General features: G+C 41.3%; 1 protein-coding gene and 1 long non-coding RNA gene across 4 annotated transcripts in view; one reads left to right on the forward strand and one right to left on the reverse strand.

Annotated features, from left to right (window-relative positions):
* The window catches only part of ARID2 (AT-rich interaction domain 2), a 102,386-nt gene that overhangs the window by 75,139 nt on the left and 4,081 nt on the right, over positions 1 to 23,166 (forward strand). For 2 of the 3 annotated variants that reach the window (XM_082239415.1, XM_082239416.1), the window contains 6 exons: positions 704 to 838; positions 1,736 to 1,932; positions 3,370 to 6,242; positions 20,525 to 20,670; positions 21,608 to 21,746; positions 23,003 to 23,088. In XM_082239415.1, coding sequence (XP_082095541.1) covers positions 704 to 838; positions 1,736 to 1,932; positions 3,370 to 6,242; positions 20,525 to 20,670; positions 21,608 to 21,746; positions 23,003 to 23,088 — 3,576 coding nt within the window. The remainder of the gene's footprint in view (positions 1 to 703; positions 839 to 1,735; positions 1,933 to 3,369; positions 6,243 to 20,524; positions 20,671 to 21,607; positions 21,747 to 23,002; positions 23,089 to 23,166) is intronic. The other variant, XM_082239417.1, reaches the window with a different exon arrangement.
* On the reverse strand, positions 7,873 to 9,273 carry LOC309541755. Its single transcript, XR_014223888.1, has 3 exons — positions 9,008 to 9,273; positions 8,854 to 8,914; positions 7,873 to 8,769 (listed from the first exon to the last, which is right to left on the reverse strand). It is a non-coding gene; the product is annotated as an uncharacterized lncRNA (long non-coding RNA).

Below are 23,166 nucleotides of genomic sequence, written 5' to 3' on the forward strand. Positions count from 1 at the left end.
GATGGCTGTTGTATGTTCTGCTCTTTCCTTTCTTCCTTTCCTTCCTTCCTTCCTTCCTTCCTTCCTTCCTTCCTTCCTTCCTTTCTTTCTTTCTTTCTTTCTTTCTTGTTACATCCCATGCTTGAATGTTTTCATAGATTTGCACATTTTCATAGATAAGCACTATGTTTCTCTCTCTCTCTCTCTCTCTCTCTCTCTCTCTCTCTGTGTGTGTGTGTGTGTGTGTAGTTCAGAAATGTTTATATCAAGGAATCACAGCTTAGTGTGATAATTTTTGTTGAAGAAACAAAATATATTAGCCTTTACATTAGGCCACCATAGCACCATCCTATTAAATTCATTATCATACTGTAGGACTAAGCAACTGTATAGTCTTTCTCAAGAGGTGCCATACTGTACAGACATACTGTATTGCCATATGTACAGGTGCTTACCTGGCTGCCTGTACAGGCATTCCAAAGTAATATCAAAGCCATGAAGAGACTTTATTTTGCAGGGCAGTGGAAGACATCCAAAGGCCAGCCAGTGCCCCATGGAACTGGAGTTGCATCCAGAACCTTATGCAGTGCACAGAGGCTCTGTGTCAGAAATGTAGATGTAGGAAGTGTTTCTTAAAAAGTTTGAAAAACATGGTTGCAGAACAGTAAGCCAGTTAGTTTTTGCATATGTGCTTATATAGTTTGTTTCCAAATTGTCTCCTTAGGTTGAATGCCCATTTTGAGGTCAATCCAGATTGTTCAATCTCCCGAGCTGAAATGTACTCTGAATACCTCTCCACGTGCAGCAAACTAGCTCGCGGTGGAATCCTAACATCAACTGGATTTTATAAATGTCTTCGGTAAGTTTAACTTATTCACAGAATAAATCACAGCCTGGGGATGTGTGGTGTTCTGCAGTTTGTATTGATTTGCAAATTTAAGGAGAAAGTGTGTTATGGATATGACCATCTTGTATTCTTAAAGGTGGTAGTTGTTTGTATAACCATTGTTTTTGCTATTTTCAAACATTCCGTGTGGGTTTTTCATTTTATCTTAGCTATCTTTTGAAAACCCAAACCTAAAACTTGGAGCCAAGAGTCTGGGAGACCTTCCTTTGAACCTGCTGATCTATAAAAAAAGTAGCTGTGGGATGCAAGCAGCATACTGTGCTGAAGAAATCTAGAACATTTTATAGTACTTTTTCTTTCTTGCCTTAGATTTCCACCCCGCCCTTAAATAGCAATAATTGCCGTGGCCCATATGTACTCCATTGCCTTTTTGAAATTTTCTCAGGCTTAGAAGGCACAGTTTCCTTCCTGTGCTGTTCCCTGTTTTAGAAATAACTGGATGAAATTCAGTACTACTTTTCTTCCAGCATTCGTTTTCTGTCTCCCTCTGATCCATTCTTCTTCCCAAGTGCTCCACTGCTGTGTTCTGTTCTCCATACCAATTCCATTGCCAATGCCCACACTTCCTTGGTGCTGAAACATGAACTGATCATTGCTTACAGCAGGCTTGGTTGGGAAGCACTGATATAATCGCTACTTCAGAACCCTCACGTTTGGCAGGAAACTGAAACGTCCATCAATTGCCTTGAGGAATGGTTTTTCTGACATAGTTTACCACAATACTTAGAAAATATACTTGCATACAAAGCTAGATTTTATGCTCAGAAGATCATTGAAAAAAGCTAGCAAAATTAATTAGTATATCACTGCTACAAATAATGTGTTTGTTTGCTTGCTTGTGTTTGGCAGAACTGTCTTTCCCAATCACTCAGTGAAGAGAATAGAGGATACAAATAACAATGGGCAGGCACATATTCATGTGTTAGGAGTGAAAAGGAGGGCTATACCTCTCCCTATTCAGATGTACTATCAGCAACAACCTTCGACAACCCCTGTCCTTCGGGTTGATTCTGTTCCTGATGTAGCTCCTTCTCCTTCACCAGCAGGTAATTTATACACTGTGAATATTTTATGTTGAGTTTTGAACTGATTCAGAGCACAAAATGTTGGGCTGGTTCAAGTACTGCAGTATTATGTCGTATGTTGACCAAGAGTCGTGCATGTTTTGGGATTGTGCTGCCCTAGGTGGCAAGGTTGGAGTCATGCAGGGGCAGCAGCAGGAGCGTAATGCCAGTATACCTTGTCCATCAGTGAACCCACGCAGCCCCAACTTCTCCACCGCCCCATGCGGCTAAACAGGAGTGACACCCGTGTTGGGAAGGCAGGTCTGGCCACTATACATGCTGCTACCCGTAGAGACATATATACCCAGTGTGGCATGGGAACTAAGGTTACGCTCACGTGCATTCTGCCTCTTTTCTGCATCTAATCTGATGCAGTTGATTATGTATAGCCTGCCATATGATCCTTCCACTACAAAGAGAAGGCATGCAGATCATATGGGTGAGACATTCCTGCTGATGTGCAGGGCAGTACCTGACTTTCTACATGGAGGCTGAGGGGGAGCCTGTGTTCCAGAGCCATGTGCTCACTAAGCTGCCATGGAATTGTGATTTTTTTCAAAAGCAAGGTATACATGTTGTAAGTGTACTGCATGGTGGGCTGGTGTGTGAAATCACCGTATTTTTCTGTCTATAAGACGCCCCCTATTTTTGGGGACTCAGATTTAAGAAAATGAGGGGAGATGTATCCGTGTATAAGGCGCCCCCTAATTTTTGACATTTTAAAGGGAAAAAACCTAGTCTTATACACGGAAAAATACGGTATGCAGATATACATATACACAATCCTGGAGACAATGCTACAATGCTTTGGAAACCATTTTTCTGGGGGGTAGAGGAGATTACTTCAGCTGGTTTCCATGTTAGTTGATGTAGATAATGCAAATTATTATTTAACAACTTAAATCGTAAGCCTGCATTTTGTAGCACACTGATGTTATCCAAAAGCAGGTCATGTGTACCTGGCAAATTGGGCATTCAGCTGGGGTGAACCATAACAACAACAACAATTTTATTATTTATACCCCACCCGTCTGACTGGATTGCTTCAGGCACTCTGGGCTGCTTCCAACATATATAAAAACATGAAAAGTCAAACATTATAAACTTACTGATACATGGCTGCCTTCAGATGTCTTCTAAAAGTTCTGTAGTTCTTTATCTCCTTGCGAGGGCATTCCACACCATTGTTGGCCCTTGGAGTTGTAAGGAGAGGAAGGGACATACATGGACACCAAGTACAGTGATAGATACTTGAACCTCTGTCTGGTATGTACAAAGTCTGTGGTTAGAGCTAACTCCAAAGCTAATTAAAAAACCATGTGTGATTAAGTTAACAAATAATACTTCTACTTTGAAATATTGCTTGCTATAATCTCAAGGTTCCCACTAATGGCCTCCCCCGCTTTATTTGGTCTACAGGACTCCCACATGGACCGCCAAGTGTTGGAAACTACTTTCCGAGGACCTCTATTAACAATCAGTCTTCAACTCTAACTGCAACACAAATGTCTTTTCCTATTCAAGGTGCACCTACAGTGGTACAGACTGGCTCCAGGATACTACAGAACCCTTCAGTTCACAGTCAGCAACAACAAAATGCTCCCATGACGGTCATACAGAATAAAGCTCCAATTTCTTGTGAAGTAGTCAAGGCCACAGTCATACAGAGCACCGTTCCCCAGTCTGCAGTTCCTGTTACTATCGCTGTAGGCGGTGGCGCACAACCTTCCAATCAGAATCCTAGCATTGCAGGGCCACAGCCCTCCGTTACTGTTGTCAGCTCTCAGACTTTGCTTCATCAACCTGTAATTCAGCAGTCCCCTTTGCACGCGGTGGTACCGGGACAAATACCCTCAGGCACTCCTGTTACGGTAATTCAACAAGCTGTACCTCAGGGCCATATATTTGGCAGAGTACAGAACATACCAGCATGCACATCAGCTGTTTCCCAGAGTCAACAGCTCATTACCACATCATCACAGCCAGTACAAACATCATCTCAGCAGTCCACAGCTGGTAACCAGCAACAAGACACGGTCATCATAGCCCCTCAGCAGTATGTCACAACTTCATCTTCCAATATAGTTACTGCTACTACAGTTCAGAATTTCCAAGTTGCTGCTGGACAGGTGGTTACGATCGCTGGCGTCCAAAATCCACCGACATCTAGAGTAGGGTTTCAGAACATTGCACCAAAGCCCCTCCCTTCTCAGCCCGTTCCCGCAACAGTGGTACAGCAGCCCATGCAGCCGTCGCAGCAACAGCAGCCTCCGCCACCTCAGCAAAGTGTCGTGATCGTAAGCCAGCCAGCTCAGCAAGGTCCAACGTACGCACCAGCCATTCACCAAATTGTTCTTACCAATCCCGCTTCGATACCCACTGGCCAAGCTGTCCAGTTGGGTGGGCAGCCAAACCTAACCCCAGCTTCCTCCCCGTCACCTGGACCAATTTCAAATAATCAAGTCCCTACCGTAATATCCTCTCCACCGCTCACCCCGCAAACGCAAGGACCCCCTCCCACGGTCAGCCAGATGCTTTCTGTGAAGAGGCAGCAGCAGCAGCAGCAGCATTCACCAGCACCGTCCCAGCCACAGATACAAGTCCAGCAGCAACAGCAGGTACAGATGCAAGTTCAGTCGCAGCAAAATAACCCAGCAGTGGGCCAGCCTCCTCCTAGTGAGTCAAGCCTGATAAAACAGCTGTTGCTTCCTAAGCGAGGCCCCTCGACACCCGGGGGCAAGCTAATTCTCCCAGCGCCGCAGATTCCTCCTCCAAACAACGCAAGAGCTCCCAGCCCTCAAGTGGTTTATCAGATGGCAAATAACCAAACACCAAGTTTTGGAGTTCAAGGGCAGTCTTCGGCTCAGCCACTCCTAGTTGGACAGCAAAACGTTCAGTTGGTGCAGAGTGCAATCCAGCCCCAAGGAACAGTCCAAACAGTTCCCATTTCCAATTTACAAATATTGCCAGGCCAGTTGATCTCAAATAGTCCAGCGACCATTTTCCAAGGGACTTCTGGCAATCAGGTCACCATAACAGTTGTGCCAAATACTAGTTTTGCTACGGCAACTGTGAGTCAGGGAAATGCGATCATTGCTCCAGCTGGAATTGCGGTGAGTGGCACTCAGGCAGGAGTTGGGCTGCAGGTGCAAACGCTTCCACCTACCCAGGCACCTCTAGCCGGACAATCGTCATGTTCTGCTGCTGCTCCCCCGTTCAAAGGAGACAAAATCATTTGCCAAAAGGAAGAAGAAGCAAAGGAGGCAACAGGTTTACATATTCACGAGCGTAAAATTGAGGTCATGGAGAACCCTTCTTGCCGAAGAGGAGCTGCAAACACCAGCAACGGCGATGCAAAGGAAAACGAAACACAAGCGGGAAGTCTTCTAAACGGAAGAAAACATGACTCCAGTCTACCTCCAGCTAACTCAGGGAAAACTCAGAATGAGGCCAATCAGTTCTCGCAGGTCAGTAATGGACCGTCGTTAGACTTGGGTGAAAATGGAGCTCTTGGAAAGCAGAACTCTGAGCAACCGGAAACGCAGGAAATTAAAAGTGATTTGAGGAAACCCCTCGTTAATGGAATCTGTGACTTTGAAAAAGGCGATGGTTCCCATTTAAGCAAAAACATTCCAAATCACAAAACTTCCAATCATGTAGGAAATGGTGAGATTTCTCCAGTAGAACAAGGGAATATGGATGCCACACAACAAGATGCTGCCAAAGGTGATCAAGGGGAAAGATTTTCCAACGGACCTGTATTAGGTTTGGGTACTACGTCTGCTGTAAGCAGTACACAAGAGGCTTCAAAACTGTTAACCCAGCAACTTAGTGGTACCATTGCTGATGTACCTAATGGACCTCTAGCTTCAAGTTTGAATTCAGATGTGCCTCAGCAACGCCCAAGTGTAGTAGTTTCGCCACAGTCAACGGCCTCTGTTATACAGGGGCATCAAATCATAGCAGTTCCACACTCAGGACCTCGCGGGCCCCTGGCTCCCCTGTCATCTGAAGTTCGGTCGACTAATGGCACAGCAGAATGCAAAACTGTAAAGAGGCCAGCAGAGGATAACGATAGGGAAAATGTTCCAGGAATCCCAAATAAAGTAGGAGTTAGAATTGTTACAATCAGTGACCCTAACAAGGCTGGCTGCAGTGCAACTATGGTTGCTGTGCCAGCTGGAGCAGATCCAAGTACTGTAGCAAAAGTAGCAATAGAAAGTGCTGCTCAGCAAAAGCAGCAACAGCAACAGCAACATCCAGTACCATACATGCAAAGTATGGTCACACAGGTAGGTCCAGAGTCTCGTTTTTACTTATTTTAGCTACCCAACTCTCTCTCTCTCTCTCTCTGTCTATGTGTGGTGTGTGTGTAGAGATGTACAAATTCCACTTTTGCATCATTTTGCTTGGAAATGTTAAGAAAACTGTTTTGTACATTCATATACTGATGTGGTATCACTCGCTGTTATTGTTTAAGCAATGGGAGTATAGTACAGCTTAAATTCACTGAAATGATCTGCAGTCTATCAGGATATAATTTGATTATGCACAGGCAAACCTTTTGTATTCACTTATTTTATTGTGGGTTCTCTTCTGAAAACTGAGTGATGTTTCCTTGCATTTTACAGTTTTAACGTGATTTTGTTCCTGCATATGTCGCATTCAAGGCTGTGTTTTGCATCTTAATGCCTCTATTTGCAATTGATGTCTTATTTATGCAGCATGTATACTTTACATATGCCTTATGCAGCTTTGTATAAAACAAACATGTAACTAAGGGATATATTAGCAAGGTTTTTTCCTTTTTGCATAAAGATTAATTACAAAAATTGGAGGATTATTGAAATGGTTAGACATTTGAGCATGAAATGGATAGTATCAGCTCTTCATCAGTAGATGTACTGTCTCTTCACTGGATCAAAAAATATCACTTTTCCTACTACTTCACCTGCTATATATATTGTTAATTATCTTCATTTTGACGAAAGCAATATGTATGTGACATTACCTCCAGTTATTTTTGGGTCCTTATGTTCAACAATAGAGCTGCAGTACTGAAAGTAAAACTGCTAGCTTTCCCCTGATGTGCGCATTTTGTTGGTGGTGTGCTAGAGAGACATTTGCAGCTTTAAAAACTCCTGAGATGAATATATAGCTCACCTACTGTTCCACAGTAGAGGATTTATCTGGGAGAAATATGTTTCTCATATCAAAAGAGCACATTCATATGCTTTTTTAGATTGTATCAATTTAATCTATTTATATCCCACCTTATAAAAAATTAAATAATATTCAATCATTCCAAAACTATACAACAAAAACAGCAGAAAATCAAATCTCTAGCAAAGCCATCATTAAAATGAATAACATGACAAACAGGAATTAGAAAAAGGGGGAAAGCCTTGAAGCCATGTCCAAAATGAAGTTCGGAAGAAAACATAGTGAAATCTTAGGGAGTGGGTCACTTGATTGTGGAAATTCAGCATACACACATTTTAGATGCATTAAAAGAAACTGTCTAGTTTTATTCAGTTTCTCCACAGCCAAGTTGCCAAAAAAGCAACAACTGGAAATGGGATAGAAGCAGGCCAAGTTTGGCACTTTTCTGTTGCATTGATTTCAGCGAGAGAGGGCATAGGTTTTTAAGCAGCATTGATTTCCGTGGAAAAGCGCTAAGCTTTGGCTGAATTGTGCCTTTCTGCAGACTATAATATGAATGATTGTATAATTACAAATGGGTGTGCCCATAATGTGCAAATTTATTCACCTCTGTTCTGTTGTATATATCATCAGGATCATCCACAGAGCACTTATGGGTGATCTTGTACATCTCTTTTTTACCCTCCAACTTCCTGAGCTCTGCAGCATGTTCAGTTTTCGGATTTGAAATATTTGTAACTCTACTAGCCAAACAGCATGGATATTTATTGTTATTTATTTTTGTCCACCGGCAGTGTCTCTGTTTTGTCAGGATGCAGCGTCAGTAAGTTGGCCCCCACCTATTATTCCTCCAGGTACAAGTTCAGCATTGACACAGCTTCATCCAGTTCACATCCAAAGGAGAAATGGAGCATATTTCACTCACATATCGGCAACACTGATCTTGCTTTGTGTCCTTCTCTTGGCAAGAGCCAATAGAAACGCTGTATCTAAGCAGATACAATTCCGCAGTCCATGTGGGATATGTGACCAGAGATATGAATTACATTCCTAAGTTGTATCAGTGCTTTGTTAGTTGTAAGTCAATAATGTTTTAATGGTGTCAATCCACTCAACCATGAAAGGCAACCTGTCCACTGGTACCAGTTGTGCCTATAACACACAGCTTTGGGGAAATCTGGGGTGCTTTCTAGGTAGCGGCCTCAGTTCACATACAGTGGACTCTCCTGCATCCCCCAGGATCCTCTTGAACAGGCAGGAGTTTTTTGATGGATGTGTAGATATTCCATGGAGGCAAGTCAGTGCCAAAAGCATTCCCTAAATGTGGAAAAATGGAAAGCTACTCAAACAGAATGTGGTATGTGAATTCACGCACAAAAGGGAAAGTCCCCTACTACATGCATTGCACTGCTCTGCTCTCATAGCCCTTCACCGGTTGAATATCTAATTTGTGCTGCTGGAGGGAAGAGTGATGCTGGACTGAAGAGTGGGCAATCTCCACATTGGAACAAGCACCATGTACATGCCTTCAGTAGTTGGAAGCCAGGAATTCATTAATTTACATCCCTGCTCCCAGCAACTTGTTTTTGTATGTTTGTGGATCACGCTTCATGGGATGGGGACAAAGGTATCAGAAAGCTTGAAAAAAGATCTACCCTAGCACAAGAAGAAAAAATATTTTTAGTAAGGATTTTTCTCAGTCTTGAATTTCAGTGTCTATCCCATTAATTGGACCAGTACCTTAGTCTAGGGGTTCCCAAACTGTGGTCCATAAGCTTCATTCAAGTGGTATGTGGTTTGTCTGTAAAAATGCAGTTAAATATCACACAGCATCAGCACATTATAATTACCAGAAAAGGCTGAAAAATCATTAAGTGGTGCAATGAACGCCTACAGCAAATTTCAAGTGGTCTGGACAGAAAACAGTTTGGGAACCAGTAGCTAGACCATGAAAAAGAAGTTTCACAGTAATTATAATTTCATGAAAATGTACTTAAAGTTGGCTAGCAGGTGGGCTGAAAACATTCCTCTATTGGATGACATAATTATGACATCACAATCCTGTTTGTTTAGCTGCTTGTATCAAGACTACAGGTATTGAGCCAGACTATTACTATGTATCCTGCTGTCCCTTTACAAGCCACAAAATCTTGTTAAGCCCCTAAGGTGAGAAGGCTGCAATTATTAAGTGGGTAGAAAGATGAGAGAGGGCATAGAAGAGTTCTTTCTCTTGTCTGCCTCTCATTCCTTTTAGAAATGTGAAAGTCAGAAGAGGGAGGCAGGAGAGCATATGCAGAGGAGAGGAAGTGCCAGAGAAATATAATGTGTGTGTTTGGGGTCATGGTTATCTTGTTGCAGGGGGGTGGTCCCTAGGTTGAAGGACCAGAAGACAAAGCAAGGGAGATTGCTTTTGGGCTGTGGGGAGAAAGAGCTGATGGGTTGAAGCTCCTCCTCTTTCTTCGGAGCTGAAGCAATGCTTGAATTCGATAAGGATTCCTTTCTTTTAGAAATAAGGGTGCCAACTACTGTGGAATGCCTGTTCTTTAATTCTAAGGCTGCAGTAGTTCACTGATAAAAGAACTCTGTGCATGCTCAGCGTGATTCATAGCTATTGTAAATATTACAGGAGCCATCCCTGGGACTTTCCCCTCTCTCTGCATTTTTTAGTTCTCCTGCCTGTAATCATACTAATTACTTCACCAATCGCTATAGGGACCGCAACTGCTATCCTCTCTTGCATAGTTTGCATTAAAATATGGTGAAGCTGGGTGGAACTGTGAATTGCAAGTGTTTGTGAACCTAAAATGTTGGAAGATATGTTCCTCATTCAGGAAATGTTTGTATGTGTGGACATATTTTGGAACCTTTTCTGCCTGAAAGTATTACTAGGTCGGGGGGGGGGGGATGGCCTGCAGTGTAACAGCAGATGACAATGATAGCGTCAGTAGGAGATTTCTCAGTAACAATGATGCCTTAATCATGTTTGCTATAGCAGGGCAGCATTTTCAGTCTGCCTCCAGGATTAAAGTTTCTTGACAACTTTAAAGTGCATTTTTCTGAAACCTCTAAGAGCTACAGTACTGACTGTTGTTCCACTACCTATTGAACGACTGATTGATGACTGACACTGAAATCTGAGTTACAGGAAATACCATTATTGTGGTTATTGTATAAGGATATTGGGCTCAGCTACATTCCCCATTCCTTTTCTGTTTTGTTGTTGTATTATATTTTTTTAAATGCCAAAATGTTAGCATTTTCTTGTTTATAGACAATAGTTCCAGAGAAAAGTCTGCAGTCGAAGACTTGTGGAAACTGACTTCCTTAGTTTCTTCCCTTCACCCTGAAAAGCCTCTCTGGAGAGTTGGGTGCCCCACTGAATTGGGTGATTACCACACACTGATGGTGCCCCTCCCCAATTCTCAGGAGTTCCCCCCCTCACACATACCTTTGACCTTATTGCACCTCAGCCCAGTCATATTCAGTAGGGTCTCCTTACTCTCAGGAGAGCCTTATTGTGGAGAGGACAGAGAAATAAAATATTTAAATAAATACATGATTTGCAAGTTTTGGTGAAAGTAACAAAGATTCCTTTATTCTTCTGTAATTGACACTAAGCAGAAATGAAACAAATTTAGATTTTTTATTTGTATTTTAGTAAAAGAGGAGTTTGATAAGTAAAAGTAGGGTTGTTGTTGTTGTTTTAAAAAATGTATAGATGATGTCTCAGAAGTACTCTTCTAACCATTCTAATTTGTGAGACTTTTGTAAAAAATGTTCTGTGTACAAAAACATAGCTTGTAGTGCCTCCCCATCCGCTTGTGTAACTATGCTTACTAGATACTTGTAGAGTTAGAACAACTTCTCAAATAAATCATCTCAGTGTTTGTGTTATGTAGCAAGCCCCTATTACCTACTGAGAGCATCTCCAAAATGTTTATTGTTTCTAAATAACTGTGCGAGTTTGTGTATATTCTGTTAATACACCCAAGTGATCTGAATTGCAAATTTTCATCTTGATCATAGATGACTTTTTGAAACTTCTTGTTTTATGTTCTACTGCTTCAGATAACTTTTGACTGTCAATTTATTTATTGTGTTCCTATTGCTTGTAGCGTGATGGCCCTTATCCTATTTTATCTGTATGTTAATATGATAAAACTCCTGTCTCTCTCTCCTGCCTTATGTTATGACATGCCCTTGGGTTGTTCTTTACATGGATTACATCAGCCCTGTTCCAGTGAAATTCCAACTGTATTGTTTGTTGGTATGTTTGTTTGTTTAAAAGTATTTGCAAAATGCTTCATGGCCATATCCTCACAAAATGATACTCAAGGAAGGAGTGATAACGATAAATAATGGCTATAACAGATAGTATTCAATAATTTCTCAGGGTAGTAGGTTTGAGCCCTACGCTGGGCAAAAGATTGCTGTATTGCAGTGGGTGGACTAGATGAGCCTTGTAGTCCCTTCAAACTGTGATTCTATGAGGTTTTTTTTTCAGTTAATGTCAGGCAGCAGCTCCAAATCCACTTTCTTAACATACTTGTGATCCCAGTTAAGGCAGTGAAGGCAAACGTCTATAAAGACCACTTCAAGACTGCGACATTAGGGGCAAAAAGTCAGCTGGAGCCACCATTAAGACCATCTCTCCCTTGCACTCACAAACCTAACAAATATTGACCGCGGGCAAAAAAGAAGGACCCCTGCAGCAAATCTAAGTGTTTGGGCAGGATTATAATGAGTGAAGGCAGTCCTTCAGATAACACAGCCCCAATCCATTTATAGTTTAGAAAGGTTAAACACTTTGAATTAGGCTGGAAACGTACTGATACCCAGTGCAACACACAAAATTGGTGTATGTTAACAATGAGGTAGAGGATTGGAAATGTACTCCTGTGGCCCACCTGACATTCCCCTATTGAATGACCACCATGTTTTAATGGGGCCTGTACCCTCACCCGTGAAATTGAAACCCCCTGAAATGTGTAACTACTGTATGGTTTGGGCCTCTTTTTAGAAATGTGGCATCCAGTGTGCAGGCGCCAAGAAAGTCGAATGTAACTCAGATCTCTATTAACATGGATATTCTATACATGTTTGCATTCAGGCTACTCCGTTCACAGATTCATGTGGGAATTATTTAATTTTTCCAAAGCTCTTTTGTTTTGGTTTTCTTTTTGCTGAGGAGCAACTTAATAACACTTTCAGCTTAATTATGCTAAAACAAACCTATGACAGTATGAAGCTGAGACACTGCATCAAACCATTTGGCTATGTAGCCCAGTCCTCCTTCAAACTCTCCGACTGATGTCTTTCCTGGTCTGTTTCCTGACAGCCTTTTTAATGTGAGAAGCCATGGACTTGGTCTGGAAACTGTGAAAACAACAAAGGATATGGTCTTTATTGCCCACATTTCAGAGCTGGGCTTTGGAGAGACAATAGGGCTGAATTTAATTAAGTTGTTAAGCTAGTGGAAGCAATGAATCCTGCTAGTGCAACAAGACTTTTCCCACCGATGCACCACCTCCCACCTCACCAGATATGCTTGGGGAGGTCAGGATTACTACCAGAACCCTGAGGGCATTGAGAGATGGGGTTGTTCCAGCTGGCAAGCAGAAATGCTTCCATTGATGGAACAATCTGCTTTAGCACTGTTGAATTGCACCTGTAGTTTTGGATTCTAAGACGAGTGAGTAGAAGGGAATTTACAGAATGAAATTTCAATACCTTCCTCCCTCTTGCTGCTGCCTGGACCTACAGAAAAGCATCCGTAGGGGGTTGAGCTCTCCTGAGCAATGTGGGATGGGATACAAGCAGGCGAAACGTACCCAGTTTGGTGGGTTGAGGAGGGTGGTCCTGACCAATGTAGGATGGAGTATGAGGGGCTGCAGGAGTCCAGCATTGACGCCTGGATCTTGTCGCATTGTTCAAGACACCTTGATGCTCTGGAGAGGCTTTTCAAGGGGCATAAGTAGCTGTCCTTCTATGAACCTTCTTCCATTCACCTTTCTCAATATGAACTTCATTAGCAGTAGATTCAGAACAGACAAAGGACTGCTTCACACAGCAGATATTTAACTAATGGAATTCACTAAGCAAGTTCATAAAGGATGGTCTATCAGTGGCTCTTTGCCATGATAGCACAATGAAACCTACCAGTTTTTGCAAGATCAATAGCAAGGAAGGGCTGTTGCCATCAGGTCCTACTTGTTGGCTTTTTCTAGCAGTGCTAGAAATGGGATTGTAGACCAGGAAGCCCATTCGTGGATCCAATAGGGCTCTAGTTACATTCGTTCTTTACATTTATTGACAAAGGATACACACTTGTTAAATGCTGCAGAAATCTGATTTTTTTTACTGGATTCTGTACAGAATCATTCTGTAGAGTACATTATGCTTATATCCAAGTAGTCCTACAGTTTTCTTAAGGGCAGATGTTGATGTGCCTTCATTGCACCATAAGGCATCCATCTAGATGAGGAACACAGCTTTTCTAAAATATATCTTTGAGAACAGATGGGCCAAGCTGCCCTTATGACTGACTCTTGGTTTTTAATGTACTGTAGATTTCTGGAGCAGATTGACCTCTCCTGGACATCAGTTCACTTGCAAACAAAGGATAGAGCCAAACATTTAGCTCAGACCACATACAATGATACTGAACTAGTTTGATCAGGCTGCAGTTCAAAATACTTTTTTTTTTTAACCATGGCACTGCCGTTTAAGGCCTTGTAACCTAGAGTATTGTATTTCTTCTTTGTCTTATATTTGAGAAACTTGCATATGTTTCCAGGCACTGTCTTGTTTATAACACCTTTTATCCTTGAAAGCTATGGATAAATTTAAAACTACTCAGACTTGCAAGCCTCTCAGCATGAGAAGGGGTTGTTTTTAAACTTAGTTCTTGAATAAAGAATCTCAAGATAATTTGCATCTTTTATATGTTGGGCTTTATATGTAGTTTTCCTACTCTTTCATTTTGAATACATGGAATCAATGTTTGACAGGGCCAGCCCAGGACATTTTGCTGTTTGAGGTGAAACTGCACATGATGCCCCTCTTGCCACAATATTGATGCCTACTATTCAAGGCCATTCAACTTATTTTAACACATGAGGCAAAAAAAATCTACAACCACCGGTCCCCTTTCACTGGCAGTAAAAATGCAGTAATAATAAATGACAAATATTTGGTGCCTTTTCATGACATCCAAAATCAGCTGCCTGAGGTGGTAGCCTCACTCTGCTAAATGGATGGGCTAAACCTGGCAGGCAAATCTTGTCCCCATCTTCACAAATGTGAAGAAGGAAGACCCAAGTAGCTACCAACCATCGATACCAGGGAACGTCCTGGAACAGATAATTCAACAGTCGGTCTGTGAGCATTTAGAAAAGGGATGCTATGATTACTAAGACCCAACATGGGTTTCTCAAAAATAAGTCATACCAGACCAATCTGATTACTTTTTTTGATGGAATTACGGACTTGGTGGATCAGGGAAATACTGTGGACATAGTGTATCTTGATGATGTTTGAATTGTATAACAAATTCTACTAACCAAACTACAGTGGTACCTCGGGTTACAGACGCTTCAGGTTACAGACTCTGCTAACCCAGAAATAGTACCTCGGGTTTAGAACTTTGCTTCAGGATGAGAACAGAAATCGCACAGTGGCGGCGTGGCAGCAGCAGGAGGCCCCATTAGTTAAAGTGGTATTTCAGGTTAAGAATGGACCTCCAGAACGAATTAAGTTCTTAACCCAAGGTACCACTGTATGTATTTCAGTTTCTTTAATCTCTGCTAACCTTCTGTGAACTATGTTTTAAGATACTGCATTTACTAAGTGATGGAAATAACCCACTAGACGCAGGTCTCGCTATCTGAACACAATGCGTTCTCAGGAAATCGTTTGTTAAGACAAGTGTTTGCATAACGAGTCAACTTTTCCATTAATTCCAATGAGGAACTTTCTGATGTGTTCCTGACCAAAGGATTTTGACTCCAAAATCTCTCTCTCTCTCTCTCTCACACACACACACACACACACGAAAACCATATGAAACCTTACAAAAGGCAAATGAGGGGAAATGCTTTCTTGTTCAATCTCTCCTCCATTCTCCCCCTCCCATCATGTTTTCTGGCCAAACAGAAAAGGCTGTATATTAAGGCTGCATGTTTGGTTACAGTACTACATGCAGGTTTGGCTGTTCATATTAGCGGTGTGTATAGAGGGGTTTGGATACTAATTCCTCATGTTTGGATAAGTGAGTTTTTGTATAACAAATGTTTGGATAGTGGGACCTGCGTGTATCTCCTCTTCTGCCCCATATATGATTTAACCACTACTGTTCTGATTCATAGGGTGATTTATTGTGATGCCCAAAATTCAATGTCTTGTTAAATGGGAAGGATAAAAATTTCAGGTAATATATTTCACATTAGTTGCACTCCGGACTAGAGTGCTTATAATTAAAAATATATGTACCTTGTATGGTATCATGGGGAAGTAATCACCTTTTCTGTCACCAGCAGTTACATTGTTTGAGTTGAGCAGTTTGTGAAAATACCTCAAAAGATTGGTTCCTTTATGCCTAACATTTATCTTTGCCATATTTGAAGCTTTAAAAATACATATTTTGAATGATAGGATAAATGAAAAATTATTTTGGGGTGGGGGGGAGAGAATGTTTAGTCCTTTGAGTGAGAGTAATCTTATTTATTATCAGTTTCATTACTGTTAAGCTATCATATATTTATTGTTGTTTTTTGAATTGGCTGCTTTCCCATATCAGATTCAAGCTGCAGTGTATGTAATGTGTTAAGATAAATATATACGCTCCCAGTTATCACAAAATCCTTGCTATTTGAATTATGTATATTTTGCTTATGTGCACTTTGAATTGTACTAATGGTAACCTTTAAATAATAGTTTCATTTCTGTGCTGTATGTATTTGAATAATGAACCATACAAAATGGGCTTGTGAAGGAAGCAGCGTATTCCGAGGACAGTTTGCATTTATGATTCAGTACCCTAAATTCCCAAAGAGTGAGTTAGGAACTGTAATGTATTTTGATTTAATGCCTTTACAGTTGTTGTTGTTTTTTAACCCACAACTTGAATTGTATAGGTAATCTAATTACCCATACATTTTTGTATATATGTGAAGACTGGTGAGATGCTGCAGCTGCTGCTGCTCGGACCGTGTTCGCCTTCCTTTTCCCGGCCAGATTCTCAGCTGAGGTGATAAGAAGAGATTTGGGGCCACCTTTTTCTTGGTATCCAGTGCAGATCCAAATCCAACTTTCAGTGCATACACCTTGTGTTGGAGAACAGTAATAGACAATGCATTTGAAAGCATATTTAAAGTACATAACTTCTTCCCCAAAGAATCCTGAGAACTGTTGTTTAGAGCTACAATTTTCATTACCCTTAAACTACAGTTCCCATCGGAGAAGCCATGTGCTTTAAAAATATGCTGTGGGTGATGTAGTCTAAGAACAATTTGGGTTACTGCAGCATTGATTTTATCCTTTGTAGATGCAACTGGCCTGCTCACGGTTTCAGGGCTCCAGCTCAAGCCGTGAAAGAGCAGGAAACCCAATTTTACAAGTATGACTCTCTTTAGCCGTGTGTTTTCCTTTTGGTTTATTGGCTCTCTGCCACTAGTTTTCAGTAGAGATCCCAGATGTAGAGATTCCTGAGCATCATGAGAGAATTGGCGTTAAAGGGATGTAATGGATAATTGATTCTCCTTTTTCAAATGGGATAGCTAAAAAAAAAATCTTGGCGTGAAGAGTGCATTAAGGCCAGATTGGGAGAATAACCAACATTCAACTTTGCACGCAAATTAGCATGGTGATGGACCCTGATGTAAAATTGACTCCTCACAAAAATCTGATGGCTGTTTTTCTGGTTCTTTTTCAGAGGCTCTGCTCAGTAGTAAATGAAAGCTGAGTGGCTTCTTCCTTTTTGTCTTGATCCTGTCCATCTTACTTAAGCAGTTTTGGGCAGAGTTAGCAAAATTCTTGTCCTCCGAAAAGCACCTGGCAAATGGAGGGCACTGAATAAACATTACACCATCTCAGCAACACCAACAAGCAGATGGCTCATTTCAACCCAGTTGGATTTTAGCAAATGGGAAAAACACCTAGCTTGGTGTGCTGTTTAAAACAACAGTATGGATTGCAAATATTAAAGTGTTTTGCATTATGTTTGTAGCTTCATCTGGACAACTAATTTGCTGCAGTTTGAGACAGGAAGGGGTTGGCATCATTTCTAGCTTTCTATTATCTTTCTGTATTTTTCCTTTGAGAGCATTGCTTTTGTGATTGGTGATTGAGAGAGCTATGTATTAACTTACCTGGAAGCTTGTTTTATTTGACTTTCCAGAAACATTTGTTAAGTATAGCTATGCTTCCCTCCTATTATTGATTTATCATAGAAGTGCTTGATATTGGGCCAGTTTTCCAAAAATAAGAAATCGGTTTCTTCTGGGGCTTGAAAAATGTCGACTTTCTGACTCCCTTTTCCAGTTCCCCCTTCTTCATAAGCACTTACTTGATCCATCCTATTTAAATAGGCTTCTGTGGAAAGCAGATTGGCAAAACTTCAAGCAGCTCCAAAGCCATTGGCTGCAGCCTCACCTTGATATGGTCAGGCTAGTTGCTGCAAAGCAGGTGCATAGCTCCAGGAGCTATTATGTGTTGCTGTGTATGGAGCCATTGAAGTTCCCAGATGGAGTGACTAAGCTTGTCATTTGACTGTTATTCACTTTTGAATAACATGAATGTACTGAGAGTTAAATTTCAGTAATCTATTGTCAGTAAGGGGGGAAAAAGCAACAAAATAAAATTCATGCCACATAGGCTATTCATTTTTCAGTCTGAATTATCTCTATGCTCCTTGCATTTAGTTCAGTTTCTCCTTAATTTATGTAAGACCATTCTTGAAGAGGTCTTTGAACTTATGCTGATCTTTAGGTGTGTGTTGTGTTTTTTTAACAGGAGGAGCCAACTGAAACTTGGCTTTTATAATTTTTGCATCTGTGGGTTAAACCACAGAGCCTAGGACTTGCCGATCAGAAGGTCGGCGGTTCGAATCCCCGTGACGGGGTGAGCTCCTATTGCTCGGTCCCTGCTCCTGCCAACCTAGCAGTTCGAAAGCACATCAAAGTGCAAGTAGATAAATAGTTACCGCTCCGGCGGGAAGGTAAACGGCGTTTCCGTGTGCTGCTCTGGTTCACCAGAAGCGGCTTAGTCATTCTGGCCACATGACCTGGAAGCTGTACGCCGGCTCCCTTGGCCAATAAAGTGAGATGAGCGCCGCAACCCCAGAGTCGGCCACGACTGGACCTAATGGTCAGGGGTCTCTTTACTTTTACTAGGCATAGTATGGTCATGGTTATGTTCCTTCATAGAAAATGTTGAGAAAAATAAGCCCAGGGTGCTTTTTAAAAGGTCTTGCTCTCAGCCTTACACTTGTTCACTCCTTTTAATGATGGTTTGTTTGAATGATCTGGTGGACTTGCTGGAATTCTATATATTTTGCATTTATTTAAGGGGGGGACTCATATGACTATAGTTTACCATGTACTAAATGGCAAAAGCTGGTCAGATACAGGTAATTGTTTTTCTATACCAACTTCTGCTTGCCCAGTGTTTCTGAAACAGTGGACATTGAACCACTTTCTGGTGTGCCTCAGCGCCACAGCCTTCCCCACCTTATAGTCATGCTATAGCCTTTTAGTCTGACTAGTACCAGCTCCAGAAACTCCTTGTCTGCTGATTATAGGTGGCCAGGATACAAAGGAGGATGTGGGAAGGGAGGTCTTAGGAGGTGTTGGAGGGCAATAGAAACTGAGATAAGTGTTGTCTATGCTCTGGTAACCTTTGGTTATATTCCTGCAATACATTATACGTAGGGACAATTTGAGAACTTCCGCTTGTGCAAAATTCAGTGGCCAGGCTGCTCACCACGGCAACATGGCTTGAGCATATAGTGTCAGTCCTGGCTGAACTGCACTGGCTGCCAGTTAGTTTCCAGGCCCAATTCAAAGTGCTGGCTTTGAGCTATAATTCCTTAAATGGATCTGCACCACAATACTCCAACGACTACCTCTCTCCATATGAATCTACCTGGACTCTGCAGTGTTCTTCTGAGGCCCTTCTTCATGTGCTTCTTCCATGAGAGGTCTGGAGAGTGGCAGCAGGAAATGGGCCTTGTCTGCAGTGGCTTCCCATTTGTGGAATGCTCTTTCCAGGGAGGTTTGGCTGGAGCCTTCTTTATACACTTTTAGTTGCCGGCAAAAGCATTGCTCTTCAAACAGGCCTTTGGCTGACTAACATCCTATATCCCTTTAAATATGTTGGGTGGGGTATTGGCTTGATTGGTTTTTGTCCTTGTTCTTATTATGTACTTTGTGTTTTTTCTTCTTGTATTTTTATGCTGTGAACCACCCTGAGATCTACAGATGAAGGGTGGTGTACAAATTTTGATGATGATGATGATGATACTGGTGTTTTGAAGAGGCTATATTGATATAAGCACCAGTCTTACAGATATAAATCACATGGTATAATCATCCTGGAACCTCAAAATGCAGGGTGGGTGGGTCCCTGTTTCTCATTAAAATGAAAAACAAATGGTGGAAAGTATCACAGACGTTGAGGGAAAGCCTGGTGTTTTATTTGGCATGCTAATGTTTAACTTGCTAAAGTTAACACTGATGGAGAGATTTCAAACATCTCACCTTCATTTTAAAATGGTATCTGAAAGACGGAGTTATGTTACCCCCCCCCCCTTTAAAAGTGAAGGTCTGCCATTATGGTAAATACTTAAAACAACCCCATTACATATCAGCATCATATGTGCACATGTTGTGGCATATACCGAATGAACAGGTTGATCAAATCTTGAGAGTTGCTCATTCAAAACTTTACTTAACGTTTGTTACAGGCAATGAAAGGAAAAGCCAAATATACATGGTGTTTTTAAAGATAATCCTTTAAATTACTCTGACTGAAAAAAAGATAAGTTGCCAAATTCATACAAGTATGTTAAATTGCTCCATCACTTTATCTCTATAGAGAAAGATTGCCATCTGGAAAGCTTCCTAAAAGCTGTATCTAATTTTGTGTTGAACCTGAAACGTAAAAATAGAGCAGCTATAGAATATTGGGGAAAGTCTGTAAATAGCTCAAGAGTACTCCAGTCTTTATTTCATTTTACTATTTAGAGACAGTGAGTACCATCTATCTCCCTCTGCAGTCAATAGCAAAACTGCGGATCACTATGGTTTCACCTATTGCTGCTGGAAGTGTGCTCCGTGAAATCAGATCTTGCATTGTTCAATAAACAATAATCAGGCAGGAATTTAAATCTTCCTTGTTTTGAATTTTCCCACAGAGCACACCTGTCACACCAGTACCAATGCAAGTCCAGGGCCCATCTGTCAGTTTGCCACCTTCTGTGTTCACTGTACCAAGTTCGCACACAGAACAAGTGAAAAAACCTGGACAGAATTTCATGTGTCTCTGGCAATCCTGTAAAAAGTAAGTGTTTTTCTTTGAGTTGACTCATATATTACAAAGGTTTAGTTTTATGCAACATGATATTTGTGGTTGTTGACCCCCATCCTTTTTAAAGTTTCCCATCAGTCAGCTCACCTGTCAGCTAACCGAGGAAAAATGGGGTTTTTTATAGAGAAATAGAGAAAAGCATCCCTCTCTGTTCTTTTCCCACCACTGGAAACTAAGGTCTCCTTTTGCTAGGGAGTTCCTTGAGAAAGCACTTAACTGAAGATGGAAGACAAAGCTGAAGGTGATCTTTGGGAGAGTGAGAGAGCCAATACCCCTAGTGACTGGTTTTAGGGAACTTCATTTGAAATACATTATTCCCTTACCCTCAGTGTCAATGGTTGAACAGAATCTTCAGCACCATTCAAGCACCTGTTTGCACAAGTGGTCAGTCTTATAAATGTTTAACTCTTTCTTAGGGAAGGGGAGGTCTTTATCACCTATTTTTTTAAAGGTACAAATCCATTCCTTTCTGCTGCATATAAGTTCAGCGGTACCTCGGTTTTCGAACGTCTCCGTTGACAAACATTTCGGTTTTCTAACTCCATAAACCCGGGAGTAAATGCTTCAGTTTTCGAACACGCCTCAGAAGTCGAACATGCCATGCAGCTTCCACTGAGTGCAAGATCCTGAGGTCTAGCTGTAGGCTATAGAGTTTTCAGTTTTCGAACGTTTCAGAACTCGGAACGGTCTTCCAGAACAGATTACGTTTGAAAACTGAGGTGCCACTGTATTGCACAGTCTTTTGCAGCAAGCAACTCTTAGTGATAGTAAGTCAAACTTCTGAATAATTAACATTTGCCATTTCTTGCATTTTTATTTTTCAGTATTCCTGTTGATTGCTCAGGCGACAAAATTGTTAGCAAAATTGTATTCCTTCTTCGCCTGAGTTTAAATGTATTACATTTTCCAGGTGGTTTCAAACGCCATCCCAGGTTTTCTACCACGCTGCAACTGAACATGGAGGAAAAGACGTCTACCCTGGACAGTGTTTATGGGAGGGCTGTGAACCTTTCCAGCGGCAAAGGTTTTCCTTCATTACCCACTTGCAGGTAGAAATTGGTCTCCTATCCCTTTTCTCCGTATTGATGTGAAATTTGAAAGGCATGATTTTTATATAAATATAAAAATTCTACGCTAGAAAGTAAGTGGTGCACGTTCCTTCTAATGCCAAGAATGGCAGGCTCAGAAACAGTGCAGGAAAAGCAGTCCAGTGTGATCTGAGCTTGCTCACTGGCCTTCAGGAACTACAGTAAATTAAGATTGTGGATGTGGGGAAGGAGGAATGAAGGGGGAATTGTGAGGAGAGAATTTTCCAGCTTGAGCCTCTAATAGCTTATAGATGGGGTGGAGCATGTGCATCATGAGGTGAAATAACTTCCTTCTATGCACTATAGAGGGAGACAGCAGAAGGCCCAGCTATAGAACAACAGGGTGCTCTAATTCAGGGGCTTGCAGTCAGTGTCAAACCAAAAGTCTTATCACAACATACATATATCACATTTGATAGTAATAAAATGCAGAGCAAGGGAATTTCTGCTCCTCTCTCCTCCACCAGCAAATACCATTTTATTTTCCCAGGCTTTGAAAGCATTTTAACCTCCTGAAGTGGTTTTAATGCTGCTGTGTTTATATCCTTATCCATGAATTGTTTTACTGATGTTTTGTTCTTCTTCCTAATTTAATGTTGTGAACCACCCACTGCAATGTTCCTAATTTAATGTTGTGAACCACCCACTCACTTTTCTAGGAGTAAGCATCGTTGAACTCAATGAGACTTACTTCTGAGTTGTCATGCATAATGTTGTGCTTTCAGTTCCCTGTAAACATGATCAAAGCTTGTTCATATTTATTACATTTTTTTTTACAATGGCTGAGACCAGCATGATGCACCAAATATTTCTACCTCATTCATCTGCGGGCTGTAGGTTTGACCTTTTCCAGGTGTTTTTCTATTAACTTCTGTGCAGTAGCTAGAAGAGTGCTTATCCAAATGGTGTTTTCCTTCTCCATTGCATTTCATTCTTCAGTCAATAACGAGGCAATGAATTATAACAACACAGTGTACAAAATGTCTCAAATTCACATTGTTCAATATGATGTTGCTGATTTTTCCATATTGACTGGGCAGTGTGCAGAGTCTCCGCCCATTAATGTGAATGTGCATAATTGCAGTGTTTGTGAATGTTCACCAGTCAATTTATGAGATGTTTATGCGCGCGCACACACACACACACACACACACACACACCACTCTCTCTACTAGGTCTATGTTATGTATTTAACATTATTTTTTTCTCTCAAACAGGATAAGCACTGCTCAAGAGATGCCCTTCTTGCAGGATTAAAACAAGATGACCACGGACAAGCAGGAAGTTCAAAACCTTCCACAAAGTAAGAGACATGAGCTTCATTATTAATCTAGCAGCAGAATCCTATGCATGTTTTCTCAGAATTCCAGCTGTGTTCAGT

Source organism: Podarcis vaucheri (genome assembly GCF_965113315.1).
Source record: "Podarcis vaucheri genome assembly, chromosome: 10".
Lineage (NCBI taxonomy): Eukaryota > Metazoa > Chordata > Lepidosauria > Squamata > Lacertidae > Podarcis > Podarcis vaucheri.